The sequence below is a fragment of the Chiloscyllium plagiosum genome, unplaced genomic scaffold (genome assembly GCF_037043375.1).
Source record: "Chiloscyllium plagiosum isolate Xiang-an unplaced genomic scaffold, Cpla_swu_hap1 HiC_scaffold_45, whole genome shotgun sequence".
NCBI lineage: Eukaryota > Metazoa > Chordata > Chondrichthyes > Orectolobiformes > Hemiscylliidae > Chiloscyllium > Chiloscyllium plagiosum.
In genome coordinates this window covers 16,990,402-17,014,976 of record NW_028270183.1, presented here as the reverse complement: position 1 = coordinate 17,014,976, position 24,575 = coordinate 16,990,402, and the positions used below count along the sequence as shown (strand labels likewise).

The window sequence follows — 24,575 nt, the reverse complement described above, 5'->3', positions numbered from 1 at the left end:
GTCCTGACATCAAAATACTCATCGCCCAACCCCATTCCAATGCTGCCACAGAGCTCACTACAGCCAATCTGGCCCAGACCTTTATAAAGCTCCCCTCCTCTCCTTTCATTCTGCCTGTGGATATAGTCCCACACAATCCTCATGAGATAATGCCTTCATCCCAGGAATGAGCCTCATGAATGTTCCTCCAATCGCTCCCAATTCTAAATATATCACTCCCCCAATAACCTGCATACAGGAAACTAGATGTGCTCTCTCTCAGGCCCTGTATATCTCTTGCAGGATCCCTTACTTTTATACTCCATTCCACTTGTCATAAAGCACACTTTCTTTTACTTTGAAATATAAAAAATGATGGCTTGTGTAGACAGCCCATCATTGTTCACGATTGTGACACTCATTGCTGCTGGGCATTGGTGCGGGTAAGATTGTGAGGAATAAATGTAAGAAATTGGTATGGGGTATAGATATGAGGTATGCCTGTGGGCCATGTGGGAATAGCATGGATGTAGGGAAAGGATGTGAGGCATGGGTGTGGGACATAGGTGTTTGATATTCATCCATGCCGCAAGATACAAATACTGCAGCCTCCTCTTAGTCTGTTTGAGAGTCTTGGAAACCAATGGGGAATGACCTGATAATTGTCTTCAATCATGCAACAATCTCCTGACTTTGCTGAACACTTACCCACGCAGTGATAATGTTTGTGATATAAATAACCTGGCGAACAAGGCTGAGTCTGGCACAGCCTCTGAATGCAGTATACCACTAGGAGAAAGAAAAATGAAGTATTTTAAAATTTTGTTCCTCAGTTGTCTTTCTTCCCTGCCCTGAAAGAGTTTACTTATTCTCTAATCCTTCACCCATTCCCCATGCACAGGCCCATCAACTTTTCAACCAGCAGTGATTGGGATGGAACTGGGTTTGGTTGGAACGATGAGGTCCCACTACATTGTCTGAGTTTGATACATGTGCATATGGGCCCAGGCTGGGTACAGTTGGCCTGTCACTTTCCCTGAACACCATTGTGAAACCAGTTGATCCTCTACAACAATCCAGAAACTCCCATGTGGACATCTTACCTGAAGCTAAATGTCAAATAAAAAGTCATAATGAGGTAAGTTTCAGCATTTACAAGATTTGATTCCTCCAAGTGACCTGGCTGATAAAATCCATTGGCCTCGATTTGAATTAAACACTCCCTCCACCCCACCTCTACCATTGGGTAGGGAAGAGTCAGGTGAGTAATTAATTCTTTAAATATCGACCTCCTATCCATAGTGTTGCTGGGCGATGTAATAATAACAGTGGCAATTCAGGCTGTGGACAAAGTTTGCACCAATAACGAACAGGGAGCTGCTTAAGACACAGTTGCAATGTACTGACATCACTGGTGCCGTGGTGCAGCGTGAATATAAAGTAGCTGGAGTCCTTGTGATCTGCTGCCCTGGGGGGTCAAGTTTTAAAAGGCGCTAAATGATGGACCGGAGATGGATTTTCAAAATTCGAGTCACCTAACTCCTTCTCTGGCTCTTTCCTGCATTGGGGACTGAACTCTAATTGTGATTAATCATGTGAAGTGTGTATATCTTCTATTTAAACAATGTGACAAGGGTCTCTGTTCCTGTTGCAGCCAGTGAGCCCCAGACCTTCATCACCCTGTGGTTGCAAAGATTTATTGGTCAACTCCATTCTAATTGGATTGTCTTATGAGCAAAGGTTAACAGGTTAACCTTACTGCAGTTTAGACAAATGAGAGGTGATCTCATTGAATCATAAAGGACTTGACAGGGTAAATACTGAGAGGATGTCTCCCCTGATGGGAGAGTCTAGGATCAGAGGGCAGAATCTCAGAATAATGGGGCACCAATTTAAGACTGAGATGAGGAGCAATTTCTTCTCTCACAGTGTGATGCGTCTTGGAACTCCTTGCAGAGTCCTTAGAAAGTTAAAGCTGCCATTACCTTACCAGACCATAGAGCTACTCTCTCATTAGACAGAGATGACTGGTGGTGGTTTAACCTGGGAGTCACCTCAGGTAAGGAGAGAGGAAACGTCCTTTGTGGTAACCTCAGCCAGTGTGGAAATTGAACCCATGCTGCTGACATCACTCTGCAGCACAAATCAGCTGTCTCACTAACTGAGCTAACTGACCTCCCCAAAGCTGTACATGATAATCTAGCTGAGGCTTAATCAGTGTTTTATCCCTTTGATCCAAATGATAATGTCCCTTGAAGGTCATCTTTAGTGAACGCACCAGGCAACGAAGGGAATCTGGTCAGCATGGACAAGTTGGACCGAAGGGTCTGATTTCGTGCTGTACATCTATATGACTCTATGACTCTGCGACATTGCTAACCCATATGTATGGTTTGTTTATCGCTGTCTACAGGCCTGTTTACAGTGACTATGCAGAATCAACAACATTTCTCAAAATGAGGAAGGCAAGTTTGTTCTGCGAATTCTTATGTTTCCTGCCTTGCTGATCAGAATCTGAAAGCAGTATTGTTAAAGCATAATGAAAGAATTGTCTGCGCTAATGACAAAAAAAATTGATCCAGACTTTTGTTCCTGTTGCGTAATCATGGATTAGAGGGTTCAAGAAGGGGAGTGTCGTGACAGAAAACGGAAGAGCAAGAGGTGGCATCGGTAAAAATGCAGTCATCGGTCTGTTTTCAACAGAGAAAGGAGACCAGGATGGGAGAGAGATGCAAGGCAAGTGGCTAGAAGAGATGATAGCAAAGGAAGAAATCGGTTTGGAGTGGATGTGAAGAGAGAGCACAGTGAAGAGAGGGAAGATGTAGTGTCAGAAGATAGAATTGGGAGTGAGAACAGGAGAGAAACAGGGACAATGCAGAGGGAGGGTAGTGAGGACAGGGAAGTCAGGGTCAGAAAGAGATGTTCGGGGGGATGAGAGAGGATACTGCTGAAAATGTGTTGCTGAGAAAGCGCAGCAGGTCAGGCAGCATCCAAGGAGCAGGAGAATCGACGTTTCGGGCATGAGCCCGTCTTCAGGAATCATGCCCGAAACGTCGATTCTCCTGCTCCTTGGATGCTGCCTGACCTGCTGCGCTTTTCCAGCAACACATTTTCTGCTCTGATCTCCAGCATCTGCAGTCCTCACTTCCTCCGACGAGAGAGGATAGGCTTGCAAAAGGTGAGCAGGAGGGAAGGAAGAAGAAAGAGGAGACAGGCATGAGATGAGAAAGAATGGAAGGTGAAAGATGATAAGAGGGGAGAAGAGCAATCAGAAAAATAATTAATAAAATGCTTTACCCAGAAACGGCAAGCCACAGCCAATTTTCATGTCAACAGAACTGTTTTCCTCAGATGCTGTAATTGCTGCACTGTATTGGCACTGAATGAGAAATACGTTCTCTGCATTACTTTTCATTTGTGATGATCCAATCAGCAGGGGGAGGAAGTTAAATAATTTCCTGGTGGCCCTGGTCAAGACCAGAAAAAGAAAACTCATTTTTATTGAAGTAATGTGACTGTAGTTATTTCAACAGAGGCCATATCAGGACCAACAAAAACAGGACCTTTTCTCAAGGTTTGGGGCTTCAGGAATGAATATCCTGAATTAGGAGCTACATTAGCAGCCACAATTTTCTAGAGACCACATTAACTGCAGCACTGCCCTAGTCATAATAATGATTCCCTTGGTATTAGCAACCTCAACTAAGACATCGTAAGGCAACAGTTAAATTTCATTCAAACTGAGAGACACTACTTTCATGAACCATAACAGGCTCCAATTTGATTTTAATGTACCTTCAGCATAAGATTTGAATAAAAGTCGTGAAAATCTTAATAAAGCATTTTTATTGTTAACCTTGATATTGCAGAACTGATATTCTGTCATGAAAGGTATTGAGGTAGTTCAGGTGAGAGCTCCTGGAATTGTGGCATAACCCTGACCAGAGAAGCCATTGAACTAATCACTGAACTATTTCACGTTAATCCAGCTTCCTCTTAAATACAGCTATATTTAACTATTCCTTATGGTTGCAAATTTCACTTTCTCAACAAACCATTTCTCCTGAAATCTCAACTGCATTTATTTGTGGTCATTTGTATTTATGTCCCTTCAGTTGAGTTTTGCACAGTCCACTTGATGAAAAAAAGTTAAAAATCACACACCAGGTTATATCCAACAGGTTTATTTGGAAGCACTAGCTTTTGCAGTGCTCCGAAAGCTAGTCCTTCCTAATAAACCTGTTGGACTATAACCTGGTGCTGTGTGATTTTTAGCTTTGTACACCCCAGTCCAACACACCTTCACATCATGATAAAATAAAGCGTAATGGAACCTCCAGCAGCAGATGGCGACGGTGAGCGAGAGCAGCTGGAGCAGTCGAAAGAAAGGGTGTCTGAGGAGAAGGCAGCCTCATGTGGATTTGAACATTCGAGCAATTGCAACACAACTGATCCTGCTAAGTATGCAACTACTTTGCAGACAGGCATGATGTAGTTGCTGGATTGGCAACTTTCAAGCAGGGAAGTATGTAGCATGTGATGATGGTCAGGCAGAGCCACTGGAACAGTTGATCGGATCCTTTCTGGAAAAAAGAATGTTTCTGGGAGAAGGATTTCGCATTGGGAAAAGGAGCAGACAGACAAAAGCTTCCTGAACCCAATGTCCATGTCAGGCTTCATTCCTTGTAAATATCTCCTTGTTTAACCTTAATTTTCCCTTAATGATTATAAAGACTTAATGCCAGTGGAACAAAGGATCCTTGTTTCATGATCTTTGGACAGGCCGTGTATTCAAACCTCATGTTACAATAGGCTAATATCAAGCTCTGCTTCCTCCATCTTGGAGGGAAGAGCTCTAACATATTCAGTCTTTCAGCCTGTAATTAAACTACTTTAAGGTTCAATGTTCTCGTCCAGCTGTTAGAAAATTAGTTCTAATTGGGAAACCATTAAGACTGTAATTGCTTCGCCCAGCACTTGGCTCTCTGGTCTGTAAACCATCCATCCAAAATGATGAGATAAACAATCGAGTGAATTAACATCAATCTCACCCGAGTCAGAAAATTATTTTTTTCATAATGAGACCAATTCATACATTAAACATCAAACTGAATGAGATGACAGAGTGTGATAGCGTCAAGGGAGATTTACTCTGTACCTAGCCTGCAGTTATTCCTGAGACGGACCTAATACCAGATACTACGAGATAGAGTTTTGTCTGTCTCTGACAACAAGAGGAGATGAGTTGAGTTGCTCATCACATGGTGTTTTAATGATGATCAGAACCCTGAACATTTATAAACATTTCCAACTTGTAATTCCAAAATATATTGTTTGTCGGAGGATGCCAGCTACAGAAAACCTGCGGACTATCTGACAGAGTCCTATGTGAAACTAATGGACTGGTGTGCATGTAAGTTGGCAGGAGAAAGTGAAGACTGCAGATGCTGGAGTGTCAGAGTCGAGAGTCTGATGCTGGAAAAGCACAGCAGGCCAGGCAGCATCCAAGGAGCAGCAGAATCTACATTTTGGGCATAAGCCCTTCAGTGGAAAAATAGGGGCCACGGGGTGAAGCGGAGAAAGGAACTGAGAGATAAATGGGAGGGTGGGAGTGAGAGTGGGGTGGAGGTGGGGGGAATATAGCTGGGAAGCTAACATTTTCATTTTGGAAACCCCTGGATGACCTTAGTGGAGTCCCTTTGCTCCGGACAAGCACTCTTGTTCCCCATAATAATGTGCCATCCTCTATGTTGATCTACTCTCACTGAGTCAAGAAAAGTTTCAGTTTCTGGTTGCGATGGTCGTTTTGCTTCCCCCATCGCCACCAGCTACTTTAGTTTTTCCAGGATGGAATCTTTTTGTGTCCACAGTCTGATATTGTCAGTGGTGATCTGAAGGTGTCCAAAACGTTTAAAACCAGAACTGACTCTCCTAGTGGCAGCACCACTGGTGGTGTATCTGCCAGTGGGCAGCGGCTCATAGCATCCACATTTGCCACTTGGCCTCCCAGGCGGTATTCCAACTTGTAATTGTAGAGTTCAGCACTGAATTCAACCTGAAGCTGTGGGCAGCACAGCCATGTCCTTTTTAAGTAGCCTGAGTAGGGATTTGTGGTCCATCACAAGTTTACATCCATATAGGTATTGGTGAAACTTTCTCACACCAAAGATGACCACCATTTCCTTCTCTATCTGCATGCACCTTTGTTTGGCATCAGCCAAAGTCCGGGAAGCATACTGTTGGGGATGGAAATACATTATGAAGTGGGTGACTCGCTTGTAGCAGTCCAGTTTAGGTAAGTATTCAGGCCACACAAACCTTGAGTTATTGACTGGTTTATTCGTGAGCTCACAGGGAGAGGCAAGTCGACCGAATGGTCACATGTCACTCCGAAGGGAGACAGAGAGTTGTGTGATTATATAGGTTACAATCGTTTAATAATTAGCAAACTGTTAATTGCAGGATAATGAGCAAGCTCGGCACCTTGCCCATCATTAGCTGCAGGCATGTAATGGCTGGACAGTATCCGTTAGTAGCTGATAAGCAGGTGTTAGTATACGATAGGTCTTTTCAAAGAGAAGAATAGCACCATGCAAGGAAATAATTCATTTATCAGGCATCAGTACAACTGCAAGGCCAACTGTCTAAGCTGGGGGGAAACACAGGCTTTTAGCGAGCAGACACTCAGATGAGATTCAAAATTAGATTAGATTAGATTAGATTACTTACAGTGTGGAAACAGGCCCTTCGGCCCAACAAGTCCACACCGACCCGCCGAAGCGTAACCCACCCATTCCCGTACATTTACCCCTTTACCTAACACTACAGGCAATTTAGCATGGCCAATTCACCTGACCTGCACATCTTTGGACTGTGAGAGGAAACCGGAGCACCCGGAGGAAACCCACGCAGACACGGGGAGAATGTGCAAACTCCACACAGTCAGTCGCCTGAGTCAGGAATTGAACCTGGGTCTCTGGCGCTGTGAGGCAGCAGTGCTAACCACTGTGCCGCCCACTTGGTTTCCAGGCTTTTAATATGTGACAAAATGGCTGCCCCAAACTTAACAATTATCCCATAATTTCTTCCTTTTTTCAGTTCACCAAATCAGGAAGGCAGTTCAGAGGAACCAGCAAAAGGAGGAACGTAGCCGGACTGAGGGGGGGGTTGTCGGGTGCTGGGGGCTTAGAGTTGCCCAGATAACTGTCAGAATCAGGGTTACCAGGCTCAAGAGAATAAGATTCAGGGAAATCGTCCAATGGTGGAGAATGTCAGAAACGGGATTCCGAACAAGTTGGGAAGAGGTTGGGATAATTGGCATCAGAAAGGTGCTGAAATGGGCACAGCATTGTTTCAAAAAAATGATGATAGGTGCAAGCTGAACAAAAACAGCAACACGAACCACAAGGCCCTGGAGGAGAGCGGAAGCCCAAGAGTCAAGCCACCCATGCATCCAGGTCCAAAGGTCCCAACAGGGAGTAGTGTCATGAGGAAGAAGGCCATCTTGCAGATTTGGGCAGCAATGTTGGTAAAGGTCTCCCTGGAATCAGGGATGTAGGTACAACAGTCAGAGCTGATAAGGGAACAAGTGCCTCTTTTCTCAGCTAACAGGTAGTCGAGGGCCATTCGATTTTGCAGAGCATCTCTGCACTGAGCTGGTCAAAAGCCAAAGATGATAAATGCAAGGTGCTGCATTTTGGGAAAGCAAGTCTTAGCAAGACTTATACACTTAATTGTAAGGTCCCCGAGGGAGTGTTGCTGAACAAAGAGGCCTTACAGTGCAGGTTCATAGCTCCTTGAAAGTAGAGTCGCAGGTAGATAGAATAGTGAAGGCGGCGTTTGGTATGCTTTCCTTTATTGGTCAGAGTGTTGAGTACAGGAGTTGGGAGGTCATGTTGCAGCTCTACAGGACATTGGTTAGGCCACTTTTGGAATACTGCGTGCAATTCTGGTCTCCTTCCTATCGGAAGGATGTTGTGAAACTTGAAAGTGTTCAGAAGAGATTTACAAGGATGTTGCCAGGGTTGGAGGATTTGAGCGATAGGGAAAGGTTGAATAGGCTGGAGTTGTTTCCCCTAAGCGTCAGAGGCTGAGGGGTGACCTCATAGAGTTTTGTAAAAACATGAGGGGCATGGATAGGGTGAATAGGCAAGATCTTTTTCCTGGGATGGGGGAGTCTGAGAGGGGAAAGATATAAAAGAGACTTAAGGGGCAACATTTTCACGCAGAGGATAATGCGTGTGTGGAATGGGCTGCCATAGGAAGTGGTGGAGGCTAGTACAATTGCAACATTTAAAAGGCATCTGGATTGGTATATGAATAGGAAGGGTTGGAGGGATATGGGCTGGGTGCTGGCAGGCGGGATGAGATTGGGGTGGGATATCTGGTCAGCATGAACAAATTGGACCGAAAGGTCTGTTTCAATGCTGTACATTTCTATGACTCTATGTAGCACTGGCAATCTCTTCCAGAGTGGTAGTAATTCATCTTAACCTCAACCTCAAGCTGGAGGGTTGCATGGATGGGGAGGGGAGAAAATGATAAAAGACGTTGAAAAATTTTGAGCGTTCTCTTGATGCAAGGTTCAGAAGTCTCGAAAGGCAAAGTGTGGGAGTGGTAAAGGAAAAGGACAACATAACCTAAATAACAGCTCCCAGTCCAGGAGGTAGGCAGCCAGGGGTAGGCCTTCTGGCCGAAGAATGCAAACAAATGGTTGCGTTGGGTTCCAGTCCAAATGGTGGAAAATGAGGAATTGATGTCCTATCGGAAAGATGTTGTGAAACTTGAAAGGGTTCAGAAAAGATGTACAAGGATGTTGCCAGGGTTGGAGGATCTGAGCTACAGGGAGAGGCTGAACAGGCTGGGGCTGTTTTCCCTGGAGCGTCGGAGGCTGAGGGGTGACCTTATAGAGGTTTACAAAATTATGAGGGGCATGGATAGGGTAAATAGGCAAAGTCTTTTCCCTGGGGTCGGGGAGTCCAGAACTAGAGGGCATAGATTTAGGGTGAGAGGGGAAAGAGATCTAAAGGGCAACTTTTTCACGCAGAGGGTGGTACATGTATGGAATGAGCTGCCAGAGGATGTAGTGGAGGCTGGTACAATTACAACATTTAAGAGGCATTTGGATGGGTATATGAATAGGAAGGGTTTGGAGGGATATGGGCCGGGTGCTGGCAGGTGGGACTAGATTGGATTGGGATATCTGGTCGGCATGGACGGGTTGGACCGAAAGGTCTGTTTCCATGCTGTACATCTCTATGACTCTATGATTGTCCGAAACTCTGAGGTTAAGTATGCTCCCGTCTGCAGTGAACTGGTAAGCAATTGAAGTAAGGAGGATGGAGTGAAGGCATGTACTGAAACCAGCCTGCCATCCAAGGGATGCTTGCTTTTAATGCAAATACTTCCTCGAGGTGTAGTTGTAGTTGTGAGATTGGTAAGGAACAGGGAGGGGTGTGTGCGTGAGAGATTGCATCGAGGCTGGAACCAATCTTTAATCTATCCACTGTATGTGTTGCTGATTGCCAGCGGAGGCGTGTACTATCCTTGTAAGACTGTGGGGCGCCCACCCATTTAAGGAAACCAAAAGGTATGCGAAAAGACGTCACAGCAGCAGAACAACCCTGATGCAGCCACCATTCAGCAGTGTCAGATTCATTAAATGGTATGGGTCTCAGGGAGATCCCTCTCTTGGAGTGCATAGGAATATGGGCACAAATCCCGCAGCTAGAGCCGTTGATCTTCTGTGCATAAAGGTAAGTTATGTAAAGAAAAGTGTTGAAGTGTATTTCCCAATTGTTATAGGCTATTAGGCTATCCATTGTGTCCCAGTCAAATATAGTTAGTGAAAGAAAGATGAGAAAGAGTGTAGTGAAAAGCAGAACGATCAGGCTGAGTCATTCTCTGACTGGGTCTTTTGCATTGCGTCACGTGTGTCCATGCAGCCACCCCTTGACTTACACTGCTGAACAGGTGACCAGCAGGACGAGGAACAGGCCTTTCCATCTAGGTGAAAGTGGAGTCTGCCATGCTGGAGATCAGAGTTGAGAGTGTGTTGCTGGAAAAGCACAGCAGGTCAGGCAGCATCCGAGGGGCAGGAGAATTGACGTTTCGGGCCAGAGCCCTTCATCAGGAATAAGACTGAGAGCCTTGGGGTGCAGAGATAAATGGGAGGGGGTGGGGCTGGGGGGAAGGTAACTAAGAGTGCAATAGGTGGATGGAATGGGGGTAAAGGTGATAGGTCGGAGAGGAGGGTGGAGCAGATAGGTGGGAAGGTAGATTGACAGGTGGGACACGTCATGAGGACAGTGCTGAGCTGGAAGGTTGGAACTGGGGTATGGTCAGGGGAGAGGAAATGAGGAAACTGGTGAAGTCCACATTGATGCCCTGGGGCTGAAGGGTCCTGAGGCGGAACATAAGGCGCTCTTCCTCCAGGCATCGGGTGGTGAGGGAGTGCGATGTAGGAGGCCCAGGACCTGCATGTTCTCGGCAGAGTGGGAGGGGGAGTTTTAATTTAATTTTAATTTAAAAATAAATGTAAAATGTACTCAATTTCCAACTCTGAGATCCATTATAATTACCAGGTCCTAGTCCCTTAATTAAAATCCCAGATTAGGTTCCTTAAGTGGTCCTGATCAGTCATTGCTCATTTACAATGCTATAGGGTGTGAAATGACTGCAGCTGCATTAAAAGGTCTTGTCTACTCATATGGTAACAAAATATTTCTAATGCACATGTAATGGCCGAATCCAAACACACAAATATTAACCATGGGATATCAATTTTTATTCCATGACTTTTCCACAACATAATGTTGAACTGAAACTTCAATTGTCAGTGAGGGAGGGAAATTGACATAGAATAAAACTACGACTGTCACTCCATAATCACCAATCAGATGCAGCAGTCTGAAAATTAAGTGGAAACAAATGAGTCTGAAATAAAAAAATTAATCTGCTGGTACCTTTTTCTGAAAACAATACTGTTGGTTTGGGATATTTTGGATCAAACTTTATACTTCCAGTTTAACAATATTTAAGTAAAGTAAATAAAGTTCATGCAATTCCTCCATTCAATGAGTAAATGTTACAGTCTGAGATGATTTCCTCATGTCAGGTTTAGACTATAATTAAAAATTGAGCAGAGACCTACTCTCATCCTGGAACAGCATGATTCTGCACCTGAGGCCAGGATACAGTGCTACTGCTTTTACTTCCTTTAGTCCATTCTTTCATTAGTCCAACACGTAGGGGTGAAAGGAGTGAAACTGATCTTTGGCAGTGGCATGAAATTATGGATAATTTGAGAGCAAGTTTATACTGATGTCAAATAGTGCAGAATCTAAGGAGAAGACTTTTAAAAAATATTATAATGCCGTCTTCCTCCATATTAAACTGATCTGAATTTGAATTGGCTTTCATGTAAGCATAAAAATTGATTAGTTAGAAATTGACAGTACGGCAGTCATGGTTTGTAAGAAGAACAAAGGGGGGTGGTTAATATTTCATTTCATAATCACTGATGGTTCCTTAACCTTAAAAGAAATCATCTTAAATTCCCAAAGTGCAAAGCAAATTCAAAACTGTCCTGGATCTTGAGCCCCAGGGAACAAAACACAAACATTCAATCACCAACAAGTAAATGTGCATTCAAACCAGATCGCAAAGGGTTAACCTTTCGGCAAGTCAGAGGAGATGGGGAAGCGCTAAATGAATACTTTTCATCAGTATTCACACTGGAGAAAGACAATGTTGTCGATGAGAATATTGAGATACAGACGACTAGACTAGATGGGATTGAGGTTCACAATGAGGAGGTGTTAGCAATTTTGGGAAGAGTGAAAATACATAAGTCCCCTGGGCTGGATGGGATTTCTCTTAGGATTTTCTGGGAAACCAGGGAGAAGATTGCAGAGCCTTTGGCTTTGATCTTTATGTCGTCATTATCTACAGGAGTAGTATCAGAGGACTGGAATATCACAAATATCATTCACTCATTCAAGAAGGGGAGTAATTATGGACCAGTGAGCCATACTTCGGTTGTGGGTAAAGTGTTGGAAAGAGTTATAAGAGATAGGATTTTTAATCATCTAGAAAAGAATAAGCTAATTAAGGATAGTCAACACGGTTTTGTGAAGGGTAGGTTATGCCTCACAAACCTTATTTAGTTCTTTGAGAAGGTGACCAAACAGGTGAATGAGGGTAAAGCGGTTGATGTGGTGTATATGGATTTCAGTAAGGCGTTTGATAAGGTTCTCTACAGTAGGCGATTGCACAAAATACAGAGGCATGAGATTGACGGTGAGTTAGTGGTTTGGATCAGAAATTGGCTGGCTGAAAGAAGACAGAGGGTGGTGGTAGATGTGAAATATTCATCCTGGAGTTCAGTTACCAGTGGTGTATCACAAGGATCTGTTTTGGGTCCACTGCTGTTTGTCATTTTTATAAATGACCTGGATGAGGGCGTATGGGTTAGTAAATTTGCGGATGACACTAAGGTCAGTAGAGTTGTGGATAGAGTTGAAGGATGTTGTAGGTTACAGAGGGACATAGATAAGCTGCAAAGCTGGGCTGAGAGGTGGAAAATGGAGTTTAATGAGGAGAAGTGTGAGGTGATTCACTTTGGAAGAAGTAACAGGAATGCAGAGTACTGGGCAAATGGTAAGCTTCTTGGTAGTGTAGATGAGCAGAGAGATCTCAGATACATAGATCCTTGAAAGTTGCCACCCAGGTTGATAGGGTTGTTAAGAATGCATATGGTGTGTTAGCTTTTATTGGTAGAGAGATTGAGTTTTGGAACCATGAGGTCATGCTGCAGCACAAAACTCTGGTGCAAATGCACTTGGAATATTGTGTACAACTCTGGTCACCACATTATAGGAAGGATGTGGAAGCTTTGGAAAAGGTTCAGAGGAGATTTACTGGGATGTTGCCTGGTATGGAGGGAAGGTCGTATGAGGAAAGGCTGAGGGACTTGAGGCTGTTTTTGTTAGAGAGAAGAAGGCTGACAGGCGACTTAATTGAGACATACAAGATAATCAGAGGGTTAGATAGGTTGGATAGTGAGAGCCTTTTTCCTTGGATGGTGATGGCTAGCATGAGGGACATAGCTTTAAATTGAGGGTTGATAGATACAGGACAGATGTCAGAGATAGTTTCTTTACTCAGAGAGTAGTAGGGGCGTGGAATGCACTGCCTGCAACAGCAGTAGACTCGCCAAATCTAAGTGCATTAAATGGTCATTGGATAGGCATATGGACGAGAATGGAATAGTGTAGGTTAGGTGGGCTTCAGATTGGTTTCACAGGTCGGCGCAACTTCGAGTGCTGAAGGGCCTGTACTCCACTGTAATGTAATGTTCAATGTTCTATGTACCATTCCTCTTTGTTTCCTGTCACTGAGCCAATTTTGGATCCAACTCACCACAATCCCCTGCTGAATTTTTCCAGCAATTTCTGTTTTAGAACACAGAACATAGAGCAGTAGAGGCGCTTCATCCCTCAATGTTGTACTGACCTTTTATCTTAATCTAAAATCAAACTAACCTTCATACCCTTTATTTTACTATCATCCATGTGCCTATCCAAGAGTCGCTTAGTTGTCACTAATGTAACTGACTCTACTACCACTGCTGGCAGTGCATTACATACACCCACAACTCCCTGTCTAAAGAACCTACCTCTGATATCTCCCCTAAACCATCCTCCAATCACCTCAAAATTATGCCCCCATGTGATAGCCATTTCCACCCAGGGAAAAAGTTTCTGACTATCCACTCTATCTCAGCCTCTCATCATCTTATACACCTCTATGAAATCACTTGTCATCCTTCTTCACTCCAATGAGAAAAGCCCTAGTTCCCTCAACCTTTCTTCAAAAGACATGCCCTTCAGTCCAGGCAGCATCCTGGTAAATCGACTCTGCACCCTTTCTAGAACTTCCACATCCTTCCTATTATGAGGTGACCAGAACTGAACACAATATTCCAAGTGTGGTCTAAACAGGGCTTTATAGAGCTGCAGCATAACCTCGCGACTCTTAAACTCAATCCCCCTGCTCAAGGAAGCCAACACACCATACATCTTCTTTACAACCCTATCAATTTGGGTGGCAACTTTGAGGGATCTATGGACAAGATCCCTCTGTTCTTCCACACTGCCAAGAATCATGCCTTCAAACTCTGTAATCTGCATTCAAATTCGACCTTCCAAAATTAATCACTTCATACTTTTCAAGGTTGAATTTCATCTGCCACTTCTCAGCCCAGCTCTGCATTCTGTTAATGTCTTGTTGCAACCTACAACTGCCATCCACATAATCCACCACTCCACCAACCTTTGTATCATCAGCAAACTTACTAACCCATCCTTCCACTTCCTCATCCAAGTCATATATAAAAATCACAAAGAGAAGTATTCCCAGAACAGATCCCTGCAGAACAACACTGCTCACCAAGCTCGAGGCTGAATACTTTCCATCTACTATTATCCTTTCTTCTTTGAGCCAGCTAATTCAGTTTCCAGACATCCAAATTTCCCTGTATCCCATGCCTCCTTACTTTCTGAATGAACTTACCATGAGGAATATTATCAAACACCTTGCTAAAATCCATGTCCACCACATCCACTGCTCGACTTTCATCAATGTGTTTTGTCACATCCTCAAAGAATTCAGTCAGGCTTGTGAGACATGACCTGCCCCTCACAAAGTCATGCTGACAATCTCAAATCAAACTATGCTTTTCCAAATAATAATAATTCCTGTCTCTCAGAATCCGTTCCAATAATTTGCCTACCACCGATGTAAGACTGACTTACATAATTCTCTGAATTATCCCTATTCCCTTTCTTGAACAGAGAATAATATTTGCCATCTTCCAATCATCTGGTACTACTCCAGCAGACAGTAAGGATGCAAAGATTATTGCCAAAGGCACAGCAATCTCTTCCCTTGCTTCCCTTATAACCCTTAGGTATATCCCGTCTGGCCCAGGGGACTTATCTATCTTCATGTTTTTCAAAATTGCCAGAACATCCTCCTTCTTGTCCTCACAAACAACAAGGTCCCTCTCAGTCGTGAATACTGAAGCAAAGTATTAATTAAGGACCTCCCCAACCTCCTCCGACTCCAGGCACAAGTTCCTTCCACTGATTGGCCCTATATCCTCTTGTTCCTCACATTAGTATAGAACGTCTTGGGATTTTCATTAATCCTACACACCAAGGCTTTTTCATGCCCCTTTCTCACTCTCTGAAGTCCATTCTTCAGTTTCTTCCTGGTTGCCTTATAACCCTCTCAAACCCTGTCTGACCTTTGCTTCCTTATTAAGCTTCCTTCTTCATCTTGGCTAGATGTTCCACATATCTTGTTGTCCAAGGTTCCTTCATCCTGCCATGCCTTCCTTGCCTCAGTGGGACAAACCTATCTAGCACTCGCAGCAAGTGCTTCCAAAACAACCTCCACATTTCTGTCGTGCATTTCCCTGAGAATGTCTGTTCCCAATTTATGCTCCACGGCTCCTGTCAAATAGCATTATAATTCCTCCTGCCCCCAGTTAAATACTTTCCCAAAACATCTGCTCCTATCCCTCTCCATGACTACAGTAAAGGACATGGAGTTGTGATCACTATAATGAAAATGCTCTCCCACCGAGATATCTGACACATCTGCTAAGCAGATCTGCTAAGCACCAAATCCAATATGGCCTCCCCTCTAGCTGTCTTATCGATATATTGAGTCAGAAGCCCTTCTGGACATATCTGACAATTTAAGACATCCTGAACACAGGCAGCAAGCAGTCAACACAACCTTCAGGACTCTCAATCATGGCCACAGAGAACAGGATCTATTCCCTTGATTGCTACCACATTTCTTTGCTTATCCTCACTGCAGTCCCCACTCATTCACGCACAGTAAGAATCTCAAACTTGTTTGACAAACCTGTTAGGTTGAGGCTTCTTCAGCTCTACCTCCTGGATTTCTTTACCTATCTTCCTCATAGTCATTCATTCCAGTCTCGAAGGACCAAATTTGAGTTAGTTAATCTAAAGGGTGTTACTGCCTCCTGAAACACAACAAACAGGTAACTCTCCCCCTTCCTGATGTATTCAAAGCTCTGACTGTAACTCATCAGTAACTCTGAGCTCAGAGTTCCTCAAGGAACCAACACTTGCTTCAGATGTGGTCACGATAAATTGTAAAGGGGTCCACCAACTCCAACATCATGCAGTTACAACATGTCGCCTGACCCAGCAACTCTGTCTTAATTAGTTATGTGATGATACTATGGCTTTAAGGGGTATGTTTTGTGTTTTGGTTTTGAAGAGAGGAATTGAATTGTCTATTGAAAGCACATAATGGAAACAGCTTGTGAGGTCTTGGGTCTTTTCTTAAAATGAGGACAACAGAAGCAGCCTGAATGGGTGGGACAAACTTGCAACAGAACCAGGATTTTTGGTTTTAGATTTTCAGTATTAGCAGTTACTGAGGTCTTGAAGTTAGATGTAGAAGCTTTTTTATTCCTATCTCAGTGACAGCTAAAAGCTGGGAGTTCTCTTCCTGTTGCTGGAGTTGCATGTGAGACAATCTGTTTTTTTCTGACTTTGCCTTTGTCAAAGGTATGTTTATGGAATTTATTACATTGGAACAGTTACTCTTTTGTAGTTAAATAATCTGTTATTCTGTGAAGGTTGCCAATGGAGTTGTTATTCCATTTTCTTCTGTCTTTTGTTGTATTTTATCTATAGTGTATGAATTAAGAGTGTTTTGCTTAACATCGAGTAGTTTGACTAATCGAATTACGTCTGGAATGCAACACCTTGCACTGACCTCGAAAATAAGAAAAAGTTAGGGTCAAGTCTATCTTCTGAATATATTTTGAGGGGATTTGGTCTGGTCCATAACAAATTCGGGGCTCTAGTCAGGATCAAAATTTCTAATTCAGGTTTGGGTTTTGGATTGTTGGTGTTAAAGCCAGTGGGTGGTGAATGGTAATGTTTTTTAGTTCGGGTGTTGAATTGAATTTGGTTGGTTTAAACAAGGTGTGCCTTGTGTAGTATTGCCTCCTTCAGTCACTAAGAGCTTCCTGACAGTGGAAGCAGTATCTTCAGAAATTTTACAGAAAGTGAGTAAGATAAAGCTTTTTAAATTAGTAAATAAGCTGAAGTTGGTGTTGCCTGTGTCTGTGAGGAAATGGGAGAAAATTGTGGCAATTGTTCAGAATTTAAAATGGCCAGAAATACCATCCGTACCTTTGGAAATGGCTGAAATGTAGCAGCTTGAACATGGAAAGGAAATGAAACAGTTTGACTTACAATTAAAAGTATAGGGGAGAAAGAAAAGGAGTGGGAGGCTTTAGCTGAAGAAAGGGAGAAAGAGAGAGGTATTGAACTTCAGAGGTTGGAAACGAACACTCAACGTCGACTTAAAATGGCGGAGGTAGAGATGAAAAGTAGGAATAGTGATGAGGAAAGTGATGGGGAGCAATCCCATTGCAGCCAAGGGCCTGGTGGGGATCTGTTTAAATATGTCCAAGTATTGCCCAGGTTTGACGAAAATTATGTAGAAGCCTTTTTCATTTCATTTGAGAAAGTGGCTAAACAAATGAAATGGCCGGTGACCACATGCGTATTGTTGATCCAAACAAAGTTGGCAGGTAGAACTAGTGAGATATTTCCATCACCATCACGTGAAGTAGCTGGGGAGTACGATAGGGTTAACAAAAGCAATCTAAAGTGCATATAGCTAATACCAGAAACCTACGGAAAACATTTCAGGAATCTAAGGACAGAATCTGGTTAAACGCACACTGAATTTGAAAAGATTAAAGTAATTTTGATAGGTGTATACAGTGATTGAAAATAGATCAAACATATGATGCTTTCAGGGAGATGATTATTTTGGAAGAGTTCAAAAATTCACTTCCTGACGTCATGAGAACTCATGTGGCAGAGCGGAGAGTTAAGAATGCAAGATTAGCAGCTGAAATGGCAGATGATTAAGAATTTGAATCATAAATCAAAATTTGGTTTCCAACATCAATTTCAATCTGTGTGGGACAGAAATCGAGGAAGAGAGAAATCCTCAGGTGGTGATGGAAAATGGGATCTCATTGAAGAAAGTGAAGGTAGCCTAGCACAGGGTAAAAAGGAAACCCATGAGGGGGAAAACAAAGGTGTATTCACTGCGAAGGTGTATTCACTGCAATAAAGTCAGCCATAAAAAATCAGTGTTGGTGGTTTAGAAAAAGCACTGGGAAGACAGACAATTAAACAAGATAAACCAGTGAGTTTTGTTAAGGTGCTAAAGGAAGCTAAAAAGCTGCAAAAGAATGTACAACCTGATCAGGGGTTGGTTGAGAAGAAAGTGCCTCATCTCTTTAAAGAACTTGCTTGTTTGAGTAAGGTTTACACATGTATGCCAGGAGGAGCAAGTAAAGAAATTAAGGTTCTCAGCGACGTGCAAGCAAGTCAATCTTTGAAGGTGAAAGCTGAGGAGGTATGTAATTCAGAAGGAGTATTGCCAGAAACGATGGTATTATGTGGAATTCATGGTAAAAAGAGCATTCTTCCATTATATAAAGTGAAGTTGGACAGTCCGTTGAAAAGTGGCGTACTGCTGTTTTTTCCAGACTGAACTCTGATGTCCAGAAATACTTGAAACTAAACAGCATAAGCAGTCAGCTGTGAAAGCTCCTACCTAATCAATCAGCTGTGCAGGTTCACTACTCCTTTCTTTTTTACCTCCCATGCGGTCCCTGTTCCCTCTCTTGTTTTATTGTACCGTGGTTTTGATCTTTCTTCCCTAAGTTCCAAAAGAATGATTTGGATGTGAACACAGGAGGTATGGTTAGTACGTTTGCAGATAACACCAAAATTAGAAATGTAGTGGACAGTGAAGAAAGTTACCTCAGAATACAATGGGATTGTGATCAGATGGGCCAATGGGCTGAGGAGTGGCAGATAGAGTTTAATTTAGATAAATGTGAGGTGCTGCATTTTTGGAAAACCAAATCAGGGCAGGACTTATATACTTAATGGTAAGGTCCTGGGGAGTGTTGCTTAACAAAGAGACCTTGGAGTGCAAGTTCACAGTCCCTTGAAACTGGAGTCACAGGTAGGATAGTGAAGGCGGCATTTGGTCTGCTTGTCTTTATTGGTCAGTGCATTGGGTATAAGAGTCAGGAGATCATGTTGTGGCTATGCAGGACATTTGTTTTGCCACTTTTGGAATATTGCGTGCAATTCTGTTCTCCCTGCTACAGGAATAATGTTGTGAAACTTGAAAGGGTTCAGAAAGGATTTACATGGATGTTGCCAGGGTTGGAAGGTTGGAGCTATAGGGACAGGTTGAATAGGTTGGGGCTTCTTCCTTGCAGTGTCGGAGGCTGAGGGGTGACCTTATAAAATCATAAAGGGCATGGATATGGTAAAGGGACAATGTCTTTTCCCCAGGGGTAGATGAATAGGAAGGATTTTGAGGGATTTGAGTCAAATGCCAGCAAATGAGATTAGATTTAATTAGGATATCTGGTTGGCATGATGAGTTGGACCAAAGGGTCTGTTTCTGTGCTGTACATCTTCCTGACTTTATGATTTAATGAATGCAACAGCTTATAAAACAGTAATTACTGCTCCAAGAATTTGAGGAAATCAGCTCCAACAGTGAAAAAAAAATCTCAAAACAGGAGCAGCTCTTACAAACACAAGTTTCTCCCATCCTCATTCTTGGTTTACCCAGAAAGCCTGGGATGGCTGAATAAAATAACAAGATTCCAGTGGCAGTATGTGCCCATTAGGCTGAAGGGCAAGGCTGGTAGACTTGCTGAGTTTCTCCAGCATTCTCTGCATTTGTTTCAGATTTACATTATCTCAGTGTTTACTTTTACTTGAGTTAAATTCAAATGAGAGAAAGTGAGGACTGCAGACTGGAGTTCAGAGTCAAAAAGTGTAGTGCTGGAAAAGCACAGCTGGTCAGGCAGCATCCGAGGAGCAGGACAATCAACATTTCGTGCATAAGCCTTTCATCAGGAATGTGAGGGGGTGGGTGCTGAGGAATAAATAGGAGGGTGCCTTCCCCCAGCCCCAGCTGCATCCTCCTATTTCTCTCTCAGTCCCTTCCTCCCTCCCCCACATTCCTGATGAAGGGCTTATGCCTTCTTGACCTGCAATATTCTTCCCGACCTCTCTGCCCCCACCCCCTCTCCGGCCTATCACCCTCACCTTAACCTCCTTCCACCTATCGCATTCCCAATGCCCCTCCCCCAAGTCCCTCCTCCCTACCTTTTATCTTAGCCTGCTTGGCACACCTTCCTCATTCCTGAAGAAGGGCTTATGCCCGAAACGTCGACTTGGATGCTGCCTGACCTGCTGCGCTTTTCCAGCGCCACACTTTTTAACTTAAATTCAAATGGATCTTTCCCAAAATGCAGCAATCTTTGAATATTAGAACTAATGGATTAGATATCTCACTAAGCACTTTTTACAGTAACCAGCTCCTCCTATTGAATCTTAACATAAAACAACATCATATTTATGGCCGCTCAGTCTGATCTCTGCCACATGATTTGTACCAGGGACTGTGACAGATTGGGTGGCACTGTGAGCTGTAGCTAATGCCAGTCAGGGTATTAATTTCTGGGCTACACAGGTTCAATTGCCAGAACTGCTGAGATCACCATGAAGACCCTGCCTCCTCAAGCTCACTCCTTGCCTGGGACATGGTCATCCCCAGGTTACACTCATTGCCAGTCATCTCTTTTAAATAACTTCGTGGTCCTCTGGAAACTTTCACTCACGTAAAACAACGATAATCGATTCTGAAAGAAGAGTCATACTGGACTTGAAATGTTAATTCTGTTTCTGTGTCTCCAGAGTTCACCAGACCTAGCAATCTCTGTTTTGAGTTCAGATATCCAGCATCCACAGTATTTTAATTAACCTGTTCGGTGGTATTATTATACACCTCTGGGCTTGGTGAGATTTCAAACTAGGTCTCTTGACTCAGGGCAGGGCCATTACTACTGTACCACAACCTGTATCACTCTTTGTTCATCTATTAATTATCAGTGATTCTAGTAATAACCAGTGATGTTGCTTCTGGGATAAATATTGATGTTGGGTTAACTCCACTGTTTCCTTCAAAATAACACCATGTGATCTTTCACATCTGAATTCATTGTTCTGCGGGCTGTCGAGGGGCCACTTTCTCAGTTCACTCCAAGGGGGTCAATGCCTGGGGTCATTCTTTGGGGTCAGACTCTGAATCACCCTGGGGTGTCAGTGGTCACTCTTTGGGGTCATATTGAGGTTTCAGTCTGAGTCACTCTGGAGTCTCAGTGGTCACTCTCTGAAATCACAGTCTGGCTCACTATGCGGCATTTCAGGACTCTGTCGGCTCACTCTCTATATCACTCAGTATTCGCTAATGGAGTCACTTTCCTGCTCCCTGTACCCCTTTGGTGTTCTTCTGCCTCACCAGTTTCATCTCATCTCATTCTTGTGTGTTTGATTCCTGATTGGTTGATTCTCTTGATCTCTGGTTTCTGACTGTTACACTTTCCTGTTTCCCCTGTCCCTGGGTTTACTTCCCTCTGAGTGGAATTTGAACAATGGTTTACCTCTATCTCAATTGGAGACATTAAAATAGCAAAGCTCGTCAGATGGTTACATTGGCATATTACGTAGCTTCCATTGGAACTAATAGGGAAGCAGCCCTCAGAGGACCAGAAACGTCCTCGTTCTGTTATCTTCAAATAAACGCAGTCGGCCTTCTTGTGATCTTTGGTATCCTGCATGAAGGAACAAACCTTGTTAAGCAGCCTGCACCTGCCACAGATTTAAATATTCCCACCTCTCTGAACTGCAGCCATACAGAAAGCAGTCAGACAATGAATATACAGTAACCCCCTCGAGATAGGAAGTTAAGATGCAAGAATACATTTCATACCATTATGGAAGCAACACGAGCAAAATCTCCCTCTGCACTGTCCCCATCAAAAACCTTCCAGACAGGCACAGTGTAGGGATGGATACAGAGTAAATCTTTCTCCACACTGCGCCATAAAACATCCCAGGATGTGGTCAGCATGGGGTTAGATACAGAGCATATCTCCCTCCATTCTATTAAACTGAAAGTAAAGCTGCCTCTGCACATTCCCCATCAAACACTCCTGGACAGGTACAGCATGGGTTTAGATACAGCATGAAGATTTTTATATTCTTTTGAACAGAAAATAAAATGCCCTATACTCTTTCAAACTAAAAGTAAACAAAAAATGAAGTCCCTTCAAACACTACCAGGATAGGAACAGCACAGGATTAGATAAGAGTAAAGCTGCCTCTACGCTGTCCCCATCAAAAATTACAGGGACAGTACTTGGGGTTAGATATGGAGTAAATCTCCCACGATACTGTTCCCATCAAACACTCCCAGGACAGGGGCAGCAAGATACAGAGTAACACTCCCTCCATGCTGTCCCGTTCAAAGACTCCCAGGAAAGGAACAGCACCGGGTTAGACATAGATAAAAGAGCTCTCTCTGCTGTCCTATCCTTCATCTTTGGCATTGCAGTTCTTGTTGCATGACAAGCCTGAAAGTCACCCTTACAAACCTGGTTGAGTTTCAGTGGAAAATTGACCATTTCTGTCAGGTCGTGGCTGGCTGCTTTGTTACTGATTCTGGCTGTTACCACTTTGGAGTTTAACCAGCCTGTTCCTTCAGTTGCCTCCAACTGCTTGATGCCATCTTTACGGATCTCGCTGTTCAAAATGGATTCCATGTCGCCGAAAACAAAGAAGGAGACTGCAGCAAAGTCTGGGGGAGCAAAGCGATTTGGGCTTTGGTGAGTGTTCAGTCATCTGAAATAATTTGGCAACAGCAGTTGATCTAGCTATAAGTCCAATTCCACAGCTCATTGTGTCCATTCCAATGATGGATTGTAGAATTGTTCCAAATATTAAAGCAAGGCAATTTTTAAACATTGCAAAAAATGTATGAGTTGCTCAGCAGCACAGAAGCTGGATATGGCTGAAAAAGTAGAAATAGCTTTCTGCCTTGCACTCATCAGGACAGAATTGCAAGAATACCAAATCTCAGAGGAAACAACAGTTTGTACTGCATGAGAAGAGGTGGGAAAATTTTGACCAGTATTGACTTATTGCCACAAGAGCTCACAAGCATATATGTGGACTTTAATTTAGACAGCATCTTTCATGATATCAGGATTTCCAAAAACACTCTGCAGCCAATTAAATACTTTTGAAGTACAGTCATTGGAGTCATGTCAGCCAATATATGCAGAAATTTCAACAAACACCAATGAGATAATGAGTAGGTAACCTACATTTAGTAAATATCAATTCGTGTGATATTTATAAACTAAGAACCTACAATTTCACTGCTGTGATGAACTTATAACTTACTGACAAGTTGTAGAATATTACAAATGGGACTTTGTGTGTTGAAGTGACTGCTAGTTTTATACACATTATGCACAAATATAAAGATTAAATTACTCAGAGACAGACTTCATTCATAGTGAGTGAAACTGGATGAGTCCCCAGTTGGGAACTGCCTTTACAATAGGAGCTCTCTCTCTGAACATGACAGAGCTTCCACATAGAGGGAGATACAGACTAATGATGACCTACTTCTGGAGATACAATACTAACAGCTAAATTACACATATTTAATCCTGTAAGTCTCACTGACACACTAACATTGTGTTTCCCTTGTTCTGCTTTTTACTTCTAGCCAAAAACCTTATTTGATGATCCTTCCACAATATAATCCCTCCCCACTGATATCGCTGATTCCTTGATAAATATTGCAACCCCCTTCCTCTTCTATCCTTCTCTGTCTCATCAAAATGCCCAATAACAAGAAACATTGAGCTGCCAATCCTGTCCATCCTTCAATGAAGTTATAGCATGATATCAAACTCCCACCTGCCTGTCTGTGCCCTCAATGTGTCTGTCTTATTCCTCAGTCTCCTTGCATCAAAATATATTCCACTTGGCCTTGCTGAACTCTTTTCGTTATTGTCTGTCCTTTCCTAAGCAGTCAGATTCCTCGACCTTCCAGACTCACCCAGTAATATTTTAACTGTTCATTCATCCCCTTCTCTCTCCCCTCTGAGCTACTTGTCAGGATCCCATCTCCTTGCCAATCTAATTTAAATTCACCATTAAAAGCATTAGCAGACCCCTCCCAGATACAGTCTCCATGCCTCAGGAATCTAAAGCCCTCCCTCCTCCATCAGTTCTCCAGCCATGCAATCATCTGCTTGATCCTTCAATTCTTATACTCATGGGGTAACTGTGTGCCATTGGGAAGAACCCAGAGATTACTATCTTTAAGTCTTGCTTTACACTTTCCTACCTAGCCCCCTAAAGTCTGTTTGCATGACTCATTTTTTTTTCTTCCGATGCCATTGGTCCTGATGTGGATCATGATCTTTGGCGAATCATCCTTCCTTCAGAATTCCTTTCAGCCATTTCATGACATCTTTGACCCAGGCACTCAGGAGAAGATGTGTCATCTGGAATCCTGTCTCCAGCCGCAAAGTGTGTGCTCCCTCACTAGCAAATCCCTGACCA

At 43.2% G+C, this 24,575-nt stretch overlaps 1 protein-coding gene across 2 annotated transcripts in view; it reads right to left on the bottom strand.

Annotated features, from left to right (window-relative positions):
• The window catches only part of LOC122552191 (adhesion G protein-coupled receptor E3-like), a 68,650-nt gene extending 46,987 nt beyond the window's left edge, over positions 1-21,663 (bottom strand). For both annotated transcript variants that reach the window (XM_087983399.1, XM_087983400.1), the window contains exons 1-3: positions 21,596-21,663; positions 3,277-3,446; positions 688-768 (exon numbers count right to left, since the gene is read on the bottom strand). In XM_087983399.1, the coding sequence (XP_087839525.1) occupies positions 688-768; positions 3,277-3,394 (199 nt within the window). In that variant the 5' untranslated portion in view covers positions 3,395-3,446; positions 21,596-21,663. The remainder of the gene's footprint in view (positions 1-687; positions 769-3,276; positions 3,447-21,595) is intronic.
• Between the last annotated feature and the right edge of the window lie 2,912 nt (positions 21,664-24,575).